General features: G+C 54.1%; 2 protein-coding genes across 12 annotated transcripts; one reads left to right on the plus strand and one right to left on the minus strand.

Annotated features, from left to right (window-relative positions):
• The first annotated feature begins 1,607 nt into the window (after positions 1-1,607).
• LOC113833866 (TMF-regulated nuclear protein 1) lies at positions 1,608-8,567 on the plus strand. Of its 11 annotated transcripts, XM_027399579.2 has the most exons (6): positions 1,609-2,553; positions 3,639-3,795; positions 4,020-4,115; positions 4,514-4,608; positions 4,742-4,944; positions 7,816-8,567. In XM_027399579.2, exon 1 carries the CDS (start codon positions 1,725-1,727, stop codon positions 2,406-2,408), a length of 684 nt encoding a protein of 227 aa, XP_027255380.1. In that variant the 5' UTR covers positions 1,609-1,724; the 3' UTR covers positions 2,409-2,553; positions 3,639-3,795; positions 4,020-4,115; positions 4,514-4,608; positions 4,742-4,944; positions 7,816-8,567. The 11 variants fall into 11 exon arrangements, with proteins under 11 accessions (XP_027255381.1, XP_027255382.1, XP_027255375.1 ...); XM_027399580.2 differs by having other exon boundaries at positions 1,608-2,553; positions 3,738-3,795; positions 4,514-4,944; XM_027399577.2 differs by having other exon boundaries at positions 4,514-4,944.
• A 2,858-nt stretch (positions 8,568-11,425) lies between these two features.
• LOC113833865 (terminal nucleotidyltransferase 5B) lies at positions 11,426-18,675 on the minus strand. The gene is made up of 2 exons (XM_027399571.2): positions 18,412-18,675; positions 11,426-13,257 (listed from the first exon to the last, which is right to left on the minus strand). The coding sequence occupies exons 1-2, from the start codon at positions 18,673-18,675 to the stop codon at positions 12,238-12,240; spliced, it is 1,284 nt and encodes a 427-aa protein (XP_027255372.1). The 3' UTR covers positions 11,426-12,237.
• Positions 18,676-19,429: the final 754 nt, after the last annotated feature.

The raw sequence follows: 19,429 nt of genomic DNA on the forward strand, positions 1-19,429 counted from the left end.
AATATCAGTCAAGCTTCTCTGGGTGAGATGCTTTCCCACTGAGAGACCCAAAGCTGTTCTCAAAACAGAGCTACCCATATTTAGGATGCCATCATGGGGGAGGGGGGCATTCGTTCTTGTGGAGACAACCTAGCAATTCCTGAGCCTTCCTCATTCTCATTGAACCCTCTGACTCTCTGAGTTCCCATGCCCTGGGCTTCCCTTTGCCCACTTTGCTGTGTTGTGTTGTGTCGTGCCCCGCCCCCCCCCCATACCTAGGCATCGATTAACTGGCAGCCTGGTCCTGTTACTGAACTGAGCTCACTGAGCTGACTGGCCCCTTCCTCTTCCTCTCGCAGAATCATCCTCTCGCGGAGTCATCACCCCCAGTCTGTCTCTCCTCTGAGAGCAACTCCAGTCCACTAAACACCCCTTTTCTACTTTTGAGTCTTCTCTCTTCTCTGAATCTAACTCCGATTCCTCCCTGGCTCGGTGAGCTGCCTCTCCAGAGACTTGTCATGCCCACAAGTCCGCAGTAACTCAATCAAAAGGCGCCTGTAAGCACTTAGAGAAGGTCAGCTGAAAGGAGGGACCGAGGCTTTCCTCTTCAGATTCTTTGAGATTCAGGCGCTGGCCACACCTTTGGCAGATTCTCTGAAACCCGAGGGCCGCTGCAGTCCTTCCTTTTGGGGTTCAAAGCTGCTTTCCTGCCCTCCGGATCTTGTCCCCTCCCACCACGGACCCCTCCCATCTTTGATGGCACATTCAAGTAGATACATTGGAGTCTGGGCCAATGTGAGAACAGCAGGACTTCTGCTGTGGAGGAAAGAAATTGGGTAGAGCCAGGATGATTAAAATCCTAGATATAGAGTCGAGCGCCTGGGGGAGGGGAGGAATCCGAGTATCTCAAAAGGGTTCTGATGAATGGTTGGGATTATTCATTTCCGTCCACTATCCCACAATGTGACCTTGAGCAGGGCATCGCGGCTTCTTCTGAGTTTCCTCCTCCACGTAAAGTGTCTTGTGTGCTGGCAGGTGCACACACAGGCAGGGCTGGGACTGGAAAATAATTTTGCACACCGTGGGGTTCTCTAAGGGCCCCAGGAAAGTTGGAGGACCCAGCCGTAGCGGCTGTGATGTTTGCTTTGCAAGTGCCTTCCTGGTGTTCAAACAATCCAATCATGTCCAACCTTCTGTGGATGCTAGTTATCCCTCTACCTTAATCACCCTCACAACCCCAAAATGATGGGGGAGGGAGTCCTAGAGAGCTTTGTGGCCCAGGAGAAAGTCCTGAGCGCTGAGTTCTAGGCCAGGCTCTCACTGTCGAGCAGACAGGGAAGGGGGGCGGGGTGACGCTCAGCCCGAACCTTCCTCTGGGTGGACGCTGAAATGTATGACTTTCGAGCATCACCATGAAGTTTACTGCTGTGAGAGTCCAGGCAAAGAAAGTGACCGCCACTTACCCACCCCAAATTTGGGGTGATACCCAAACAGGGCCAACCTTGGAGAAGGGCCGGGAACCCGAGGAGCTTGGGGACCGGCTTCCCGGTGGAGGGCGTGGCCGGCTGAGGACATGCAAGCCCCGATTGGCTGTGTTGCCCATCGCTCCGCCCCATCTGCTATAAGTTGCTGGGCGGTGCGAGCGGCCTGGGTGTGGGCTGTGCAGCCGCCTCTCCCTCGTCTCGTGCCCCGCGTCTCTCCTCCTCCCAGCTCACCGACTGCCGGGGGCCGCCGCGGGGCGGGGGATGCCGGGCTGCCGCATCAGCGCCTGTGGCCCAGGGGCCCAGGAAGGGACGGCAGAACCGGGGTCCCCCCCGCCGCCACCCCGGGAGCCCCTGCCGTCCCTCCAGCCCCCGCCCCCATCGCCGACCTCGACCCCGACACCCACTCAGTCACCGCGGTTGCCCGAGGCGGCCGAGACACGGGCGGAGGGGCAGGAGCTGCAGCGCTGGCGCCAGGGTGCTAGTGGGGGTCCCGGGGGCGCGGGCTCGGCTGGGGGCGCGGGCGGGGGCGCGGCGGCGGCGGCAGGGGCCGGGGGCCGCGCGCTGGAGCTGGCAGAAGCGCGGCGGCGATTGCTGGAAGTGGAGGGCCGCCGGCGCCTGGTGTCGGAGCTGGAGAGCCGGGTGCTGCAGCTGCACCGAGTCTTTCTGGCTGCCGAGCTGCGCCTGGCGCACCGCGCCGAGAGCCTGAGCCGCCTGAGCGGCGGAGTGGCCCAGGCCGAGCTCTACCTGGCGGCGCACGGGTCGCGTCTCAAGAAGGGTGCGCGCCGCGGCCGCCGGGGTCGTCCCCCCGCGCTGCTGGCATCCGCCCTCGGCCTGGGAAGCTGCGTGCCCTGGGGCGCCGGGCGGCTGCGGCGCGGTCACTGCCCGGAGCCCGACTCGCCCTTCCGCCGCAGCCCGCCCCGCGGCCCCGCCTCCCCCCAGCGCTGACCTCAGAACCCGGGACCCCTGGGCTCCTGAGACCCGCGGAAGGACGGACGGACCGACCGACAGGTCCGGGTGCTGGCTAGATGGACGGCATCATCTACTCGGAGCAGACGGTCGCGGGCCAAGGGACCCTGAAAGTGAGACAGAGGTGAGGTGTTATTGACTGGTGCTTTCTCTGGGGTACAGTGTGTCTGTGCCCGGGATCTCCCATCTCTGGGGCGTCCGGCATCTGCGGGGCCCTGATAGAACTGTCCGGCCTTTTCCGTGGTTTCTTCTCCCATGCTGGGTTAGATGGCAGTGCCAAGTCCCCTTGCAGAGCAGAACTAGTTAGTGGAGGGTGTTAGGCTTCAGGAAGGGGTTTGGTGGCAAACTTTAACCAGCTGGAGCCTGCTGCAATCTTGCAGCATCTGCCATCCCTCACCTGTGCTTGTGTGGGTTCCCCTGGGTCCCTTGGGACTGTAAGTAAAGTCCTGCCCTTGAAGCTGCTGGTTTCTACACAGCCCAGCTCCCTCTCTTGGGGAGGGAAGAAGGTCCCAGGATGGAAGGAGGGCTGCCTCGGGGCTGTATGACAGGCTTCTCCTCCTCTGAGCCCCTGTTTCCCAGTAGAGGAGACAAAGTCCCATAGAGGTTGAAGATTTGTCCCCATAGTAGGCCTCTCTGCTTCTAGGAGACAGTTTTTCTCCTACTCCTCATAGTTTTGTTACCTGTGTTTGTAACCTGATGGAGAAGACCAAAATGGAATGTTTATCACCTGCTTAACTAGCAGCCCTCCCCAAGTATCTCTTAGATGGCTCTGCCAGGGATGGAGCCAGGTGATACTCTTTAACAGCCCCAAGGGGGCAGGCATGGCATCAGCTTCCAGAAAGGGGGGCCTTAAAGGGCCAGACTGGAAATGCCGCCTGCTTCTTCCTGACCAGATGCCCTTCAGGCCCCGTTCCTCTGTCCCCACTCAGTGGCCTGGCTGCAGCCTTGCTCCCTGCATCTGATGGCAGCCACTGTCAGTGGTAAAGTGGGTATACCCGCTTCTTGGCAGGGGTGTGGGGAGGCTAAACTGGGGTGAAGGATTCTTTTCCGAACTCATCATTTACATCACAACTAGAGACTCATCCCAGTGCTGGCTCACCCCGGGAGCCAGGAGCTGATTTAAAGCCCTCATTTTATAGAATGGAAAAGGGACTTCTCAAGGTCACGTGCCACAGAGAGCCTGTGTGTGCCCTTTTCACTGTATCTCAGCTAAGGAGAGCCACCCTCTGGACCCTGTCTACAGTGACCCTGAACAATGCTGCCCCCTCTCGGAGTCACACCTTCTCTGAATAGTGTCCCTCCTGTCAGGCTTGTGGAAGAGGAAGATGTCCGAGTCACAGCCGTGCTGTTGTCCTGAAGTAGTCAGGTATATTGTGACAGGGGTCCTCAGGTGACCCCACCCCCACCAGGCCTTCCCCTCCACACATCACAGACTTACTGGCTGGGTTCTCAAAAGGCCTTCCTGAAGCCTTCTTAGCTGGAGAGCTGAGCTTCCAAGGGAGCCACCACGGGGCCAGGGCTGTGGGGACTCTGGCATGTCCTGGCCTCCCCGGGTAGGGAGGACTTATTGAAGCCTCTCGGGTTATCTAGAGTGCTGAGGCCCAGAGAACACAGGACTTCCTGGAGGTGACATAGTTGGCGTTCAGGCTTCAGTACTGGACTACCGCCAGGACTGCCTGGTTTCAGGTTTGCAGGGATGGCACTAGATCTGGAGAAGCTAATGGCATAGAGTGCTTTCTACCACCGCAGTTAGGGCAGACTCTGGGATTCGTTGTAATCAGTTTTGACCTGATTTAGAGGTGGAGTGGGTGGATACATAGAGATGACACTTGCTGGAGAATGGTGGGTGGACAGGTAGAGAGGTACAGGCAGCTGTGGCCCCTCCCTCCACCCTCTCCCCTTCCAGATGCCAGCCCCCCCCCACACACACACAAAGAAAGTCTTGGCCAAGGCACACAGAACTCACTGACTTGAACCTCAGGTTATGTTAGTGTGCTGTGCTAACGTCACCTCCTCACCCTGCCTGGCCCTCCTAGGACCCTGTGTAGGGTTCTCAGGTCTGGCCTCATTCTCTCCTCCTCCAGAAGACGACGATTTCCATTTACTCCTTGGGTTTCAGGAGGAAACACGCACTGGAGGGTCTCTACCTTGAAGGGCTTGCTTTCCAGACCTCTTCCAGGTAGCTTTTCCTGGATGTCACCTCCCAGGAGACCTAATTGAGGCCCAGATTATTTTATCATTTTGTTTTTTGAGGCAAGTTTGCCTTAACCTCCATAAATAGCAGAGGATGACTTTGAACTTTTTATCCATAGGGGGCATGCATGTGCCAAGGTGCTGTGCTGAGGTCAGGTGGAAACTTGCAGGAATCCATTCTCTCTTCCATCATGTGGGTGCCAGAGGTTGAGCTCCGGTGGTCAGGCGTGGCGGAGGCATCTTTGCCTGCTGAATTACCTGTCTGGCCCCAACAGTGAACTTCTGATGTCTTGCCTCTACCTACCAAATCATGGGGTTTCAGGTGAACACCCCACTATGTTGTGTTTATGTAGTGTTGGACCCAGGGCTGGACAGGCCCTCTACCAACTGAGCTACATCCCCAGCCCCTGGAAATTATTATTATTATTATTATTATTATTATTATTATTATTATTATTATTGTTTTTTCGAGACAGGGTTTCTCCGTGTCTTTGGAGGCTGTCCTGGAACTAGCTCTTGTAGACCTGGCTGGTCTCAAACTCACAAAGATCCACCTGCCTCTTCCTCCTGAGTGCTGGGATTAAAGGTGTGCGCCAGGCAGAAATTACGTTTTAGACTGGCTAACATTACTGTACCCCTGAGCCAAAAGCATTCTTCCTACATGACTTCCTGATGTAGCTCGGGCTGAATACTTTCTTGATGGCCCCTGGGCTGCAGCCTGGGCGAGTTCAGGGACCCTGGGGATCTTTGCAATGAGGAGGTTATGTCAACCAGTAAATCTGGGTGCTCAGTAAACAGGAGAGAAACAAGCCCCTTTGCTTCTTGACTGGTCCAGCAGCTAGCTTAGCAGTGCCACCAGAGGGCAGTGTGGAGCTGCTTAGTAAGAGTTGGGGCGTGGCCTGCCTGGAGCGTGTTCTGTTTGGTGTGGTCCAGTCCTCAGTTATCCCCTTTCCCTGTGGTCCTGGGGCTTTCTGGCTTTGGGCTGTAAGGGTCTCCAGACTAAGCAGAGGTGGCTGTCCTTGGGGCCCATTACTGAAGGAGTGATTCCAGTGATGACTTCCAGCGTGAGTAGGCTGGGGTCCTGATCTGCATCTATCACTCCTGGGAGCACAACTCTAGAAGAGACGCAGAGGGGACCCTGACTTCAAGGAGAGAATGTACTAGGAAAGGTTTCCTGGGAAAAGACTTCCACTGTTGACCCGAGTCACCACCAGAGTCGGCTCTGTGTTCACAGATTTGTTACGCTGATGACAGCACTGGGAACTGCCTCCACCTAACAACCTAGGTGGTTCCTAGACATGAGGCTGAAATGACAGGTCCAGACTAAGGTGTTCCAGGCCTGCAGTGGGCAGTGTCTTGTGCTGACAGCTTGATTCCTTGAGAACCACTCAGGTGCCCTGGCGTCTCCCAGCTGGAGAGACTCTAGGCAGGGAGGGAAGTATTTAGGAAAGCTGGGAAATTCCCAGCCTATCGCTTCCCCCATTATTCTTTTGACTACACCCTGGCCAGAAGTGATGAGACCAGAGAACCCATAGTTCTGGAATAAATGAACCACTTCCTTCACACTGGGTACTGTGCCAAACACTCTAGACCCATTTTTCACATTCTCTCAAACACTCAGCAAAGCAAGGCTTTTAACTCCATGGCCACCGATGTGTCTGAGGGCTGAGGTGGACAGATAGCTTCTCAAAGGTGTAGAACCTATAAGTTCAGTGGGCTAATGACACACCATTTTGGGGGAGTTCTGAGTTCTCATTCTTAGTGGGCCCAGTCCTGGGGAGGGAGGCATGAGATTCTGGAGGTGAGAAGTGTGTCTTACACCTGCCACTCGGGACTGGACACACCCTTTGCCAGGTTGTCTGGGTTCTGGGGGGTGAGTCAAGCTGACTCAACATACCTGGCTTATGGCAAGGGTGGGCCAAAGATGTTCAGGGCTGTATGCATGGCTGAGGCTTGCTTCCGGCTGTCTCCCCTCCCTGAAGACCTAGGCAGGGCTGTTTGGAGCCAAGGAACAAAGAGCCCAGGCAGCAGGAGACTAGGATGGCATGTACTATGGCAGGCAGAAGGGCCCAAAGTAGAACAGAACAGACCCGAAGTTTGGTCTTGGGGTGAATTGAACTGTGCGACTTTCTCTTTTTAAATCTTTTTTTTTTTTTTTTTTTTTTTTTTTTTTTGAGACAGGGTTTCTCTGTGTAGCCGTGGCTGCCCTGGAACTTGCTCTATAGACCAAGCTGGCCTCGAACCCAGAGAGATCCGCCTGCCTCTGCCTCCTCAAGTGGTGGGATTAAAGATGTGTGCCACCACTGGGCTTTAAATCTTTTCTTTTTTCTTTTTTCTTTTTTTGTTTTTTAGATCTGTCTTTATTTTATTTTAGATTTACTTATTTATTATGTGTACAGTGTTCTGCCTGCATGTATGCCTACAGGCCAGAAGAGGGCACCAGATCTCATTACAGATGGTTGTGAGCCACAATATGGTTACTGGGAATTGAACTCTGGAAGAGCAGCCAGTGCTCTTAACCACTGAGCCATCTCTTCAGCCCCTCTCCCCAACTCTTGAATCAATTATTTTGAGCTATTTGAACACTAAAGAGCTAACTTCTGGTTGTAAAAAGTTCTACTAAGTGCCTCATAGTGGGGATCTGTGAATGGTGGAACCCCTCTGCCCAGGACAGACCACCAAAGATAACATTCTATTGGGGGAACAATGCAAACCTTGGTGGTTCTAGAGCAGGGGTTCTCAATCTACGGGTCGAGACTCCCATAGGAATTGCCTAAGACTATTGGAAAACACAGATACGGTTCATAGCAGTGGTAAAATTACAGCCATAGAGTAGCAAAGAAACTAATTCTGTGGTCAGGGGTCACCACAGCATGAGGGTGGCAGCATTAGGAGGGTTGAGAACTGAGGCTCTAGAGCACCACCATATTGGGAATCTCTGGGACAGCCCTGGGGAGAGGGGCAGGCTCTTCATTCCAGGGACATTCCATTCCAGCTGCTCAGACTGATGGGGATCCCAGCCAAGGACAGAGACTCAGGGGAACCTCTGCTTTGCCGAGCCCCTTCCATAGCAAACCCTCTTGCCCTGCCTCCCCATGGTAGTCCTTCTCAAGGAGACAGATGTAGACGGTTTTGGGTGGGGTGGGGCAGCTTCTGCAAAAGGTAATTAAGGCTCTTGGCATTGTTCTTCCAGCTCCTCAGAGCCTCCACTTTCTGGGTCTGGACTTCTGCATTCCGCTCCTTCTCTGGATACCGCCCTCAGGAAGACTTCCAGGATTGCCTCTACCCAGTCTCAGCACCCTCCTCTCAGGAGCCTTTACAGTGGCAGGGGCCTGGGGCCTGGGGACTTGGTGTACTCTGAATTGCTTTCCATACCCTGCATTTTACTTTGTTTATACAGGGACCTGAGAGACTGTCAGCTAGCCGAGTGTGCAGCAAACATGGCCGGTGTGACCATGAGAAGGATTTCTTCTTAAAGACAGAGTCCTCATTCTTAAACAAGTCACAGTGTAGCTGGAGTCCCTGTCACAAGTCACAATGCAGAAGGAGTCCCCATCACCACAAGTCATAGTGTAGCTGGAATCCCTATCATGACTATGTCCAATAGCTGCAGGAGGCAAATCTCTGGTGTAGGAAACCCCCATTTCCCCTCACCCACTGTCTTTGTCCTCCCCATGCGAGTGAGGACATTACCTGTGGCTGCTTGCTGACAATCAGCTGCTGCCTCCTAGGGGGACACCTCTTTCTCAGGATGAGGTAGAGGCAACATCAGACTTCCAAGCAAAGTTAATGCACAAAGTCCTGATGAGGGAAGGAGGCACATCTCCTCACACACCGCCCGCCCGCCCGCCCGGAACTTAGAGGCTCCTGTAATGTGGTTGTATATCGATTCAGTCCCCAATTGTATACACTCGGGGAGAATAAATCTCAGTAATGTGAGGCTAACCCATGTAGTTTTGAGGTTCATGTGTCCAGTGTCCTCTGGGTGGGTCGTCTCTCTCGGTGGACAGCTCCTGGAGGGCTTGTTTGGTTTGTTTGGCAGTCTGGGCCTGGGGACTGGCTTACAGATTTCTCCCTCGAGTTGGCTCAGAGCTGACCCTGGGGAAATCTGTTAACAAGGGTGTGCTGAAGATGCCCCAGAGACAGAAACACATGTGGAGAGACCGGGTGACACCTGCAGAGCCTGGGAGACTGTGGCAGTGGATGACAACCGCCTGTCCACTGAGGTCTCCTCAGGAGGCGGGCACATTTAAACTTGGGAGAGTTTTTTTTAGAAGGGATTCTTTCTAAAGGTGTGGGGTACACCTGAGAAACCAATAAAGGGGGAGCCAGGACTGGCGGCATATGGCTGTAATCCCAGCACTCGGGAGACTGAGGCAGGAAGATGGAAGAATCTAAAGCTAGCCTGGGCTACATGGGATACCCTGTCTCCAAAAAACAGGACTGGAGATGTGACTTCAGTAATAAGGTGTTTGCCTAGAATGTGGGAGGCCCTGGGTTCCAGAGAGCGATCTTCAGAGAATAATTCCCAAGAATGGTGGCTCCCCACTGCTGGGCCTGCAGCGGGAGGGAGGCAGGGGTTCTGCCTGCTGCTGCTTGAGGGTGTGAACCATGACAGCCTGGGAGGGAGGGAGGGACAAGAGTAAACACCCTCTCCTGGTCACAAACAGCAGGAAGCTGAGAACAAGGGAGCCATTGACTCCCTCCAACGGCTTCCCCAGGGCCCTGAGCAGAAGGGTGGGCAGTGGCTCTGGAGGGCAAGCATACCATGTGCCTGCCTGGGGTGCCCTTTCTCAAGTCTACATCACCGAAGCTTTAGCCCTCTGACTTGCATACTGGAAGGGAAGGGGTAAGTGGGTTGTTGCTGGGACATCGGTTAGAAGGTGAAGGGCCCGACTCTGTCCCCTCAGCTGTCCTCTGACTGATTCCAAATTCCTGATGCCTGCACATCCTAGCATCCACAAGAACAATGACAGGTACAGAGTGTCTTTCTCACACCGGGAAACAACGCACCACACCCACAGGCTCACAGGTGTGCTGTTGCCACAACAGGTCCCAGACAGTCACCCCAAGCCATGACTACTGGCACAGATACATCAAGAAAATGTATGTCCTGGCACATTAGTACACTGTGCCCGTCATACAGAAAATAGCCTGAGCCTTGCCACATATGCACAGAAGACAAACTTGTCACCATCATTCATGTGGCATTACAATGCAGGGGTGGGGTGCAACATCGTGAGTCTGACAAACCTCTTGGACCACTTTGGCCTGTTTTTGTCTCTAAAATGGAAATAGTACTATTCTCTGGCGTTGTTAGAAGGATGCAGCTCCAAGTGATGTTTGGGCGTAATACCCAAGCATAGCATCTGGCCTGGAATAAATCATGCTAGACAGCTGTTGCTGTGAACTTCAGCCACCACCACCCCACTTCCTCCCATCCATGCACGTGTGTGTACTGGCTCCAGAGAGTACCCACACCCACACAGGAGCGGCCAGACATCCTCAGGCACACGTGCCCTCCTTCAGACACGCCTGCCAGGGCACGTGTGCATTCACAGACAAGTTCCCTTGGCCCAGAACACTTTCTCCAGACAGCTACATGGCTCACTTCCCAGAACCTGTCAGCCTTTGTTCAATCGAATACCATCTTTCAATGAGGGGCACCTTGTGTGAATTGAAGTCCCTGGTTACATACATTTTTATGCATTGCTGACCTCCTAAGACCACAGTTTACCTTATTAGGTTGTAACTGTCACAAGGGTAGGGATCCTAAGACCCAGAACCATAACAGGCATATGGTTGAGCTCAGACAGTGCATACACACAAAGACCAGGACCTCCGGGTTTTTCATCTGAACCAAGCGCGTCCAGGTGAACCCTCACCCCAACCCATTGAGCCTGCTGTGTTTACATTGCTTCCAGCTCAGGTTCAGGCTTACATAGTCAAACTGGGAGGTAGGTTCTCTCTGAGAGCCTTAGTTAGGTGGCCACAGCTGGGTGGGATAGAGCCTTTTCATTTCCCCTTCCAGCTGTTTAGAGCAGTGAGAAGGAACTGAGGCACCTAGCCAAACCCACAGAGCAGGTGAGGACTCCCTCTGATGACCTGGGGCCGCCTCTGTTGCTTTAATTTTTTCCACCCTGACAGGAACCATCAAAGTCACCACTTCAGAGCAGCCTAATGAGGCTGAATGTGTTCAAGGCTTTGGGATACCCAGATCAAAGAGGCAGGGTAAACAGTGGGCAGCGTCCAGAGGTGAGTGGCCAATGCCCTGAGGGAACAGCTCCCCAAAAAGCTGGCACTGCTGGACCACTTAGCTGGCCCCAGCTGGGTTCAGAGAGACCCAGCGCCTCTCCAGGAAACCTGTTTACAATAAGCTAGAGCATACCCATGTCTACTTGCTGGGGAGACCCTACCTGGAGTCTGGGGGATCCTCCAAGTCCCCCAGTCCCAGCTTTCATTCCAGTTCAGATTCACTCTGCTTGCTTCCTGGGGAGATAGTTGGGAACACCTCCTCACCAAAGGCCAGGTTCAGGCCTCTAGGTCTCCAAGGACAGAACCTGGAGAGATAGATATGCGTTCCTTTTAACACAAGAGGTCTAGACTTGCTGAGGCAACATGGAGACCAGCCACACTCCCAGTTCATAGCTGTCAAGCTGTGGACAGGAGGGACACACCACAGCCACTCCTTGGCTCCTCACACAATACAGGTCAGACTCAGCCTGGGGAGGTAGTGCCAGCCCTATGCCATAGAGATCCTTACCCCGGGAGACAGCATACAGTTATGCTCGCTCGGTGTAGACAATCTTTATTGGTGGGAAGAGTGCAACACAGCAACCAGTCCAGAGGGATGGGGAGAGAGATGGGTCAGGCCTCCCTCCCCCTGTGTGAAAATCCTGTAACCAAGCAAGTGGGGTGGGCATAGTTGACTGGCAACTTTGAACCCAGCAGCCTCCAACATTAAGTGCCCAGACAGCAGGGTTCCTGGGAGGCCACAATGGAAGGGAGAGGGTGACATACTGGGAGGTGTATGGGTTACATCCTCTCCTGGCTCTTTAGAACCTGTTCACTATATACCTCAGCAACTCAAGAAGCCCATGCAAGTCCCAGGAGACTGAATTCCCATCTCTCAAAAAATCCAGGGAGCTACCTTATACCTTAGTTTACCTCCTCCTAATGGTCAGTGAAGGGCCACCAGGCTCTGTGAGTCATTCAGCTAGACCCCCAAGTGAGTATCCTGTCACATGACGTCATATTTTAGCCAGCAAAGGAGCTTCTGGGTCCCTGTGGGCTGACCCCATCTAGGTCATGGAAATCAACCGAAGGTGTTGCTACGGAGACTGCTCCCGCACCCCAGAGCTGACTTTGTCCGTGACCCGAGTCATGCAGGTCCAAGAGTGTGGTGGGATGACCAAAGGGTCCTCCTGTCAAGAACCTGACTTGGCTTTAAGCCCATAGGAACCTCATACAGGGAAAATCTGATCTGTTCAAAGGCCCAGACCTATAGTCCCGGCCCGCTGGCACAGGTGGGCTGTGTCTGGTCACATCCTCCACACATACCTGAGGACTCTGCCCCAACCCCATGGTGCACATTCCCTCCTGGCCAGGATGAGAGTCAGTTGCAAGGCAGCCAGGTGGGATAGGAGTGAGCCCGGGGCAGCAGAGGCTGCATGGGGGTCACATAGTAATTAACCGTGGCTGGCACGACCCCATCAGAGCCCGGACGTTGCCAGGCCAGGGCAGCCGTGGCAGCGGGGCCCTGCTCAGCTAGCGCCTGGAGGGCTAGCATGGTGATAAGGTCTAGGGTCTGGCGGCGCTCATGGCTCATGAGGCACACTGTACTCTCGTTGACCACCTGGTGCAGTGTCACAAGGCAAGCATAGCGGCGGGATGCATCTGCTCCACCAAAGTGGGCCTCCAGGTAGCGCTCCAGAACGCGCCTCTGCTCCACCAGGTCCGGAAAGTCGATGAAGAAACGGGAACACATGTATCTCTGTAGGGCCCGAACATCAGTGCTGGGCCTTGGCCTGAAGCCCCGCACCAGCAGGTGGCAGTACTTGAGGAGGCCACCACCACGGATCTCCTCGGGGCTTCGTGTGGCAATGACACGGTGCTGCAGGTGCTCCAAGGCCTCAGCAAAGTCCCCGTATAGGCTCTCGCCTGTCACAGTTGGGTGGAAGGCCTCTGACATCGGTGTGGGAGAACACTGGCCAAAGAGCAGCAGGGAGTCCAGGATGATCTGGAAGGAGTCAACGCTGAATTCAAACTGGCGCCTCACGGAGTCCACGAACTTGAGTTCCACGTTCTTACCACTCTTGTTGGACAGTGAGATGAGGCTCCAGCGGTCCAGGTCTGTGCACACTTTCACCAGCTTCTGAACGTAGGCCTCCTTGAGTGTCACTGGCGTGATCTTGGCCCGGCTTACTCCCACTGGCAGGAAGTCCAGGAGGCAAGCCAAGACCACTGCCTTGGTCAGCTGGAAGGATGCCTCACTCTGCAGGTCCATCTGGAACACCAGGTCCAGGTCCTTGTAGCCTAGGCCACTCTCAGGGTGCAGCACGTGGCTGGCGGCTGAGCCGTGCAGCCGCACACTGTGTACATGCAATCCCTGTTCCTCCAGGCTGCTGCGGACCACCTACAGGGGAGGGTGGGGAGGAGAGAAGGGTCAGGTGCCTGGGCCTCTCAGGTCTGCACCAAGGACTTCCAGGATTGATTAATCATGCTACCACCCATCACTGTTGACCTCTTACCAGCTTCTGTGTCTTTGTGAAGTCTTTTAACTTACAAAGCCTTGATTTGCCAATCTGGAGAAGGGCCCAGTTGAAAGGAGTGACTCAGAAGAGCAATAAAAATAACAAATGCAAGCTGAGAACTTACGAAGCACTTTACATTAAAATACAACCTCACTTAATCTTCATAATAACCTGATGAGGCAAGGTATATTCCTGCTTCTCAGGTTGGGAAATAGAGGCACAGAGCAGCCTGAGAACTGTCCAAAGTCACACAGCTGGGAAATACAGAGCTGGGCATTCAGCACAGAGCCTCGGTTTTCCCACCATGCTACCTGCCCTTCCTAACACGGCAAGGCAAACACTTGGTATCTCGCCAGGCACTGCGTGATGGGCTGCTTAGCACCCCACCTGCCTTTGCACATCAACTCCCATGCAAACCTTTTTTGAGGACTACTATCCCAGAAGACAGATAAAGGAGTGTAAAATGACACAGCCAAGGCTGTGGCGTAGGCAGCCGAAGACTGGAACCCAGGTTGGTTAGATTCACAAGTCCATGTATGCCCTTGAATTTTTAAAATTTTGACTTAATTTTATTCATCTTTTTATTTATTTTTCTTTTTTTAGAGACTGGGTCTCACTACACTGTGTAGCAGCTCTGACTATCCTGGAACTCATTCTGTAGACCAGGCTGACCTTGATCTCAGAAATCCGCCTGCCTCTGCTTCCTGAGTGCTGGGGAGAAAGGGGTGCTCTCCCACACCCAGCTGTTTTCAGTTTTTAAATTTTTTTAATGTATGTATATGTGTGTTCTGCCTGCATGTACACATAAACTCCATCCATGGAGGCTAGAAGAGGGCTTCAGAGTCTTGGTACTGGGGCTATAGTGGTTGTGGGTTGTCCTGTGGGTGCTAGGAATAGAAGCCAGTCCTCTGCAAGAACTGCGAGTGCTCTTAACTGCTGAGCCTTCTCTCCAGCCCTGTTCTTTTCTTGACTATGACACATACTTTTTTTTTTTTTTTTTTTTTTTTTCTGCTTGTTTGTTTGCCCTCACAAGGTTCCAGGGAAGCAAATACTACATGAGCAGAAGCCATTCAGAAATGATAGGGCTGAGTTGGGAGTGGCGGAGCAGGCCTGTAATCCCAGCCACTTAGGAGGCTGAGGCAGGAGGATATGGAGGACCCCACCTGGAGCCCCAGGGGTGATGGCATGGGAACATGACCGGGACACCTGTGAGTCTTCTGGAACTTGGTTCTTAGCTGGAGCCCTGGGCAGTGTCACTCATGGGAGAGGAGTGAAGCTGGGGGTGGATACAGACATTTGGTTTCTCAGCAACCCCAAGCCCTTCACATGGGTGTCCTGAAAGTGACCAGGCAGCATTCCTGCCCTCAGTGACTCTGCAACCCCGCCTCATTGCCAAGTCAGCGCAGCTCTGGGGCAGGTTGTTCCCCAGCCTCCCAGGGAATTACTGTGAAGGAAGAATGCGTGTAAATGCTGAGGAGGCAAGCTGCAGTGGGGCAATCTGAGGCGGGCGGCTCCCTCCAGGAAGACTTCCGGAAGGCAATGGCAATGGGGGTGGGAAAGGGAGGAGTGCCAGGGTTAGGTATTTAGTAAGTACCAGATGCAGGACCTCAGCAGAATCCATGGTGGGGGAGGGGACTTGGGTGCGGCTTGGCTGCACAGGACATGCTTGACATGTGTGTAGAGTCCATCCCCAGCACCAAAACCTAACCAAAGTAACCAATCAACCAAACATGAACCTACGGGGATAGATCTTCATGATCTCCATGGTATAGGTGGGGACACAGGTTCACAGACGTGAAGTCACATCCTTAAGATCAAACCCAGCTATGGCCAATTCCAAGCCTGTCTCTTTGTTTTGCTGCCGAGTGAGGATTGAACCTGGAGGTCATGTCTGCTAAACCCACTCTCTACACATGGCCCCCTACTCCCCAGCACAGCCTACCCTCCTCTCTGCCACATTCAGGCCCAGGCTTCAGAAACAGCAGACAATACACTTGTATTCTAATCCTGCCCTTTCAAAACTTCAGCTGGGCATGTCAGAGAATGCCTGTAATCCTAGAATTTGGGAGGCTGAGACAGGAGGATCTCTCAGAATTGGAGACCAACCTGGGATATATATATATAGCAAGACCAAATGTCAAAATTAAACCAATTTCCACACTCCTGTCTATCTATCTATCTATCTATCTATCTATCTATCTATCTATCTATCTATCAACCTACCTACCTATCATCTATCATTACACACACACACATACACACACACACACACACACACACATTTGAGACAGAGTCTCAGTAGCTCAAATTAGCTTCAAACTAGCTGAGGTTGTCCTTGAACTCCCAATCCCTGTACCTCCATCTCCTAAGGGAAGGAAATGCAGGTGCACCACTACAAATTACCAAGGCCCAGAGTAGGTGGTGGTGGGAAGGTGGGGGCTGGGAATGGCTTTAGCCAAATAGGGCCAGTTCCTGTAGCCAGCATGTGAACTTTCAATTGCACACCCCAGCAACTGTCCCCAGGTAGCCAGTGAGAGACCATCCCCCTCCGTGAGTCTCAGGTGAGCTGACTGGGCCTTAGTGCCAACTCCTGCTCCCCAGCTGATGCCCACTCCAGGGCATGGCATCTAGCCAGGTGAGTGAGGACGTAGCAATCCCCTCATTATATCCCCTGCGTCAGGGCCATGGGGCCAGTTGTGTCAGTTGTCTCTTTCCCAGGTATGACTATTGCCAGTTTGACAGGCGGTCCCCAGATACTGCCACACCCAAGGACTGCAGGGCAGCTTGCAGCCTCCCAAATCAGACTTTCCAACCATGGAGGGGGCACTGACTGTAGCTTCCTTCTCCTGTCCTGAGGCACCCAATTCCCCAAATTGCTCTGTCCAGGGCTTCTGCTGAGACCTTGGGAAGACTGAAGAGTTGCAAAGCTTGCAAGAGCAAGCCCTCTGGCTGCTGCTGGAGAGATCAGATCGTTTAGTTCAGTTCTCTGGGGTAAGAAAGCAAATGACTTGTTCAAGGTCACAAGCACAGTAAGTGGCTGAGTTGAACTAGAACCCGGTCTCCAGAACTAGAGAAGGGGATCCAGTAAGAAGGGGTCCCTTTAGCCAGGCACAAGCAAGGATGTATTTTTCTAGCTGCTCAGATTGCTGCAGTAGGGAAGACCCTGTTGGGTGCAAAGGTAGAAGGCTTCCATTCTTGAACCAGGAAGCACTGGGGAGAAGCCCTGAAAGTTCCTCCCTCCCCAGATCCTTAATATCCCCACAGCTTTTAAAGCTGCTAGCTGTGGATCCCCACCAGGAGACAGACTGATTGCATAGGCAGGCGAAGGCCCATGTTCCCTTGGGAGTCTGGAACCAGACAGGATATTGCTGAGTAGTCAAATCCACTTCCATTGCACAGATGGGGTGGGGGCATGAAGCCCAGCTGAGGGAATAAACAATGAACCCAGACACCCAACTTCAGTCTAGCCCTGAGGCCTCTGCCACCTCCCTACTCCACAGCCAACAGTTCCCTGTTCTGGGATACCCCTAGTTTAGGGGGCCATACCATGAAATTGGCGCCCTCACGTGACTAGGAGACAGAGGTTGGTACCCAGTCACATTTGTGCCCTTAGTGTCAGTTTAGATACTTGTTCCTGCTGAGGTGTGATCACTCTGGGCAGCACCTTTGCATCCCTGCATGCCTGGGACTATGGTATTTCCTCAAGAGAAAAACAAGCATTCACCTGTAATCCCAGCTACTCAAGACACTGGGGCAGGTGGATCATTTGGGCCTACAAGTTTGAGAAGGTGGCCAGGCAAAACATAGGAAGACCCTGCCTCAAAACAAAACAAGTCAAAGCAGGCTTATTAATAATCCAGACAACAGTGGGCAAGCAAGGAATGCTTTAGCCAGCTCCACTGGGACAACCAGTGAGTCAGCCCAGGAGAATCCATCCCTGCCCCCTCTGTCTCATTCCTTGTTCCTAGGAAGGGAGGGTAAGACCAATCCCCAGCAGCCACCCTCCCTCTCTGTTGGAGGCCAGAGTAGCAGGGGGATGTCCAGCTTTACCTGGTTTGTGTGTAAAGTCCATGAGTGGCAATAACACACAGGAAGCATCACTAGACTTTTCTGGTTTCTATTATTGGACTCGCCTAAGATCTAGATGCTGAACTTGGGAGTCAGGGGAGTGGTGGCTAACTCTGGAACCTGTACCATCTGTTCCCGGGGAACCCCCGGAATCCCCCGAGTTTTATCTCCACCATACAAAGTAGTCTTAGGCAGCAGCTCACCTCCTACCTGAGGCCTCAGCTGGAATGGGGGCGGGGGATGAGAACAGGCACCCCCTTGATATTTCAGAATACCGAAGCGCTCGGGCTATAGCCCCAAAGAGTAAGTTTGAGGTCATACAGGGTTAAGAAAAAGGAAGATGGAATTTGATGGAGGGAGCAGCTGCTAAAGCCTTCCCCAAACATCCTCAGGAGGTGGATAGTGCTTTGGGGTCATTTCCAGTCTTAAAGGAGGAGGAACACCTAAAATGGAAATTTGATGCTATCTTCAGGGGTGGGATCTCGGGTCTGGCCAAAGCACGTGGGAGGCATGAATCTTCCCAAGGATTTCTGAACTGTCTCACCTAGCCAAGGTTTCTTGAGCCAAGGGCTGTGGGAACCTAAGGACAGTGCCCCTGGAACCCTGAGGGTGCAGGAGGTCCAAGGATGTGGAGTAGAGGAAGAAAGCTATTTTGGAACAAAGCACACGCACTCCTCATTGGCGGCTGCCTTTGCTTGCAGATAGAGAGATGCCTCCATCTAGTGCTTCCTCATCTCCCAGCCTGGGTCTTGGTGAGTGGTCCCCAGGGGATAAGGACTCCCCAAGACTGTGGGCAGGAAAGCTCAATAGGGTGCGGGGAGAGCAGAGCTGGCAGCCCCGGTTCCCATTCCTTAGTTAGTTAGTTTCATAGTGGCCGGGCCAATCGCAGACTCCAGGTGTCTGGCGGCAGAGCACCGTCCCCCTCGCCCGCCCCCGCCCCGCCCGCGCCCCCGCCAGCGCCCCTTCACCTGCACGATCTGTCGGGGCTGCACGCTCAGCGTGGGGAAGTTGCCTCGTCCGTGAATGGGGATCGGATCCCTCAGCAGCGCGTCCAGCCGCTTCACCTGTGGCCAGCTCAGCCGGCTCTGGTGTCGTCCCGGAGAGGCCGAGGAGGCCTCCGGGTCCGGGCCGCCGCCGGCCGCCCCAGCCGTGGCCAATGCCAAGGACTCGTCCGTCCCCTCTTGCGCAGCTGGCCGCTCCAGGCTCTCAGCTCCACTCTCCGACGGCATCATCCGCCCGGCCCCGGCGCCCCGACGGCAGAAACCCGGGAATGCTTAAGTCGAGGAGAGTAGTGAGAGTGTCTGCGCACCGGCCGAGGCTGGGGGCGGGGTGCGGAGCCCGGCGGCGGCGAGGCAAACCCAGGGGACACCTCCGACGGCGGCTAGGACTAACAGACCTCAGAGCCAGGTGGATGGGGCCCAGCTGAGTCTTATAGGCCGCGGGCCGCACCGCCATTGGTCGGCACAGCTGTCACACAGCGGGAGCCGCCCCGCCTCTCGTCCCGCCCCTACTATTGGCCCACCCAGTTTTTCACGGGAGTACCGGCTCCTAGGGATTCTGATTGGCTGAAAGGCACGCCCCTTCCCCGCCCCCTCTCTCCGGCTGAATTCCCTCCTTTGGTCTTTAAAGAACTTCTGCGGCCTGTGATTGGCCCGAGCCTGCCGGGATCTAGAGGGACAGCGCCCTCCAGCGGCAGGAGGGAGGGAGGTCTCTGTGAAGTTAGGTCGCCTTGTTTAATGAGGCGGCTGCTTTCTAATTTATTCCCTTGATTGGCCCCTCGAACCACAGCGTGCCTGACGTACACGTTCCATTTTAGGTGAGGTGCAATCTGCTCAGAGAGAGGACATTATTACCAACCATCATGTAGCGTGTGAGTGCCCGTTATGGTCCTGATGGAGGTGTAAAAATCTATGCAACATCCCCTCTCCGCTCCATCTGGGCAGATCCAGGGCCTTTCTGGAATGGATATTTCTGTTTTTCTTCTCT

Source organism: Cricetulus griseus, chromosome 2 (genome assembly GCF_003668045.3).
Source record: "Cricetulus griseus strain 17A/GY chromosome 2, alternate assembly CriGri-PICRH-1.0, whole genome shotgun sequence".
Taxonomy (NCBI): Eukaryota; Metazoa; Chordata; class Mammalia; order Rodentia; family Cricetidae; genus Cricetulus; species Cricetulus griseus.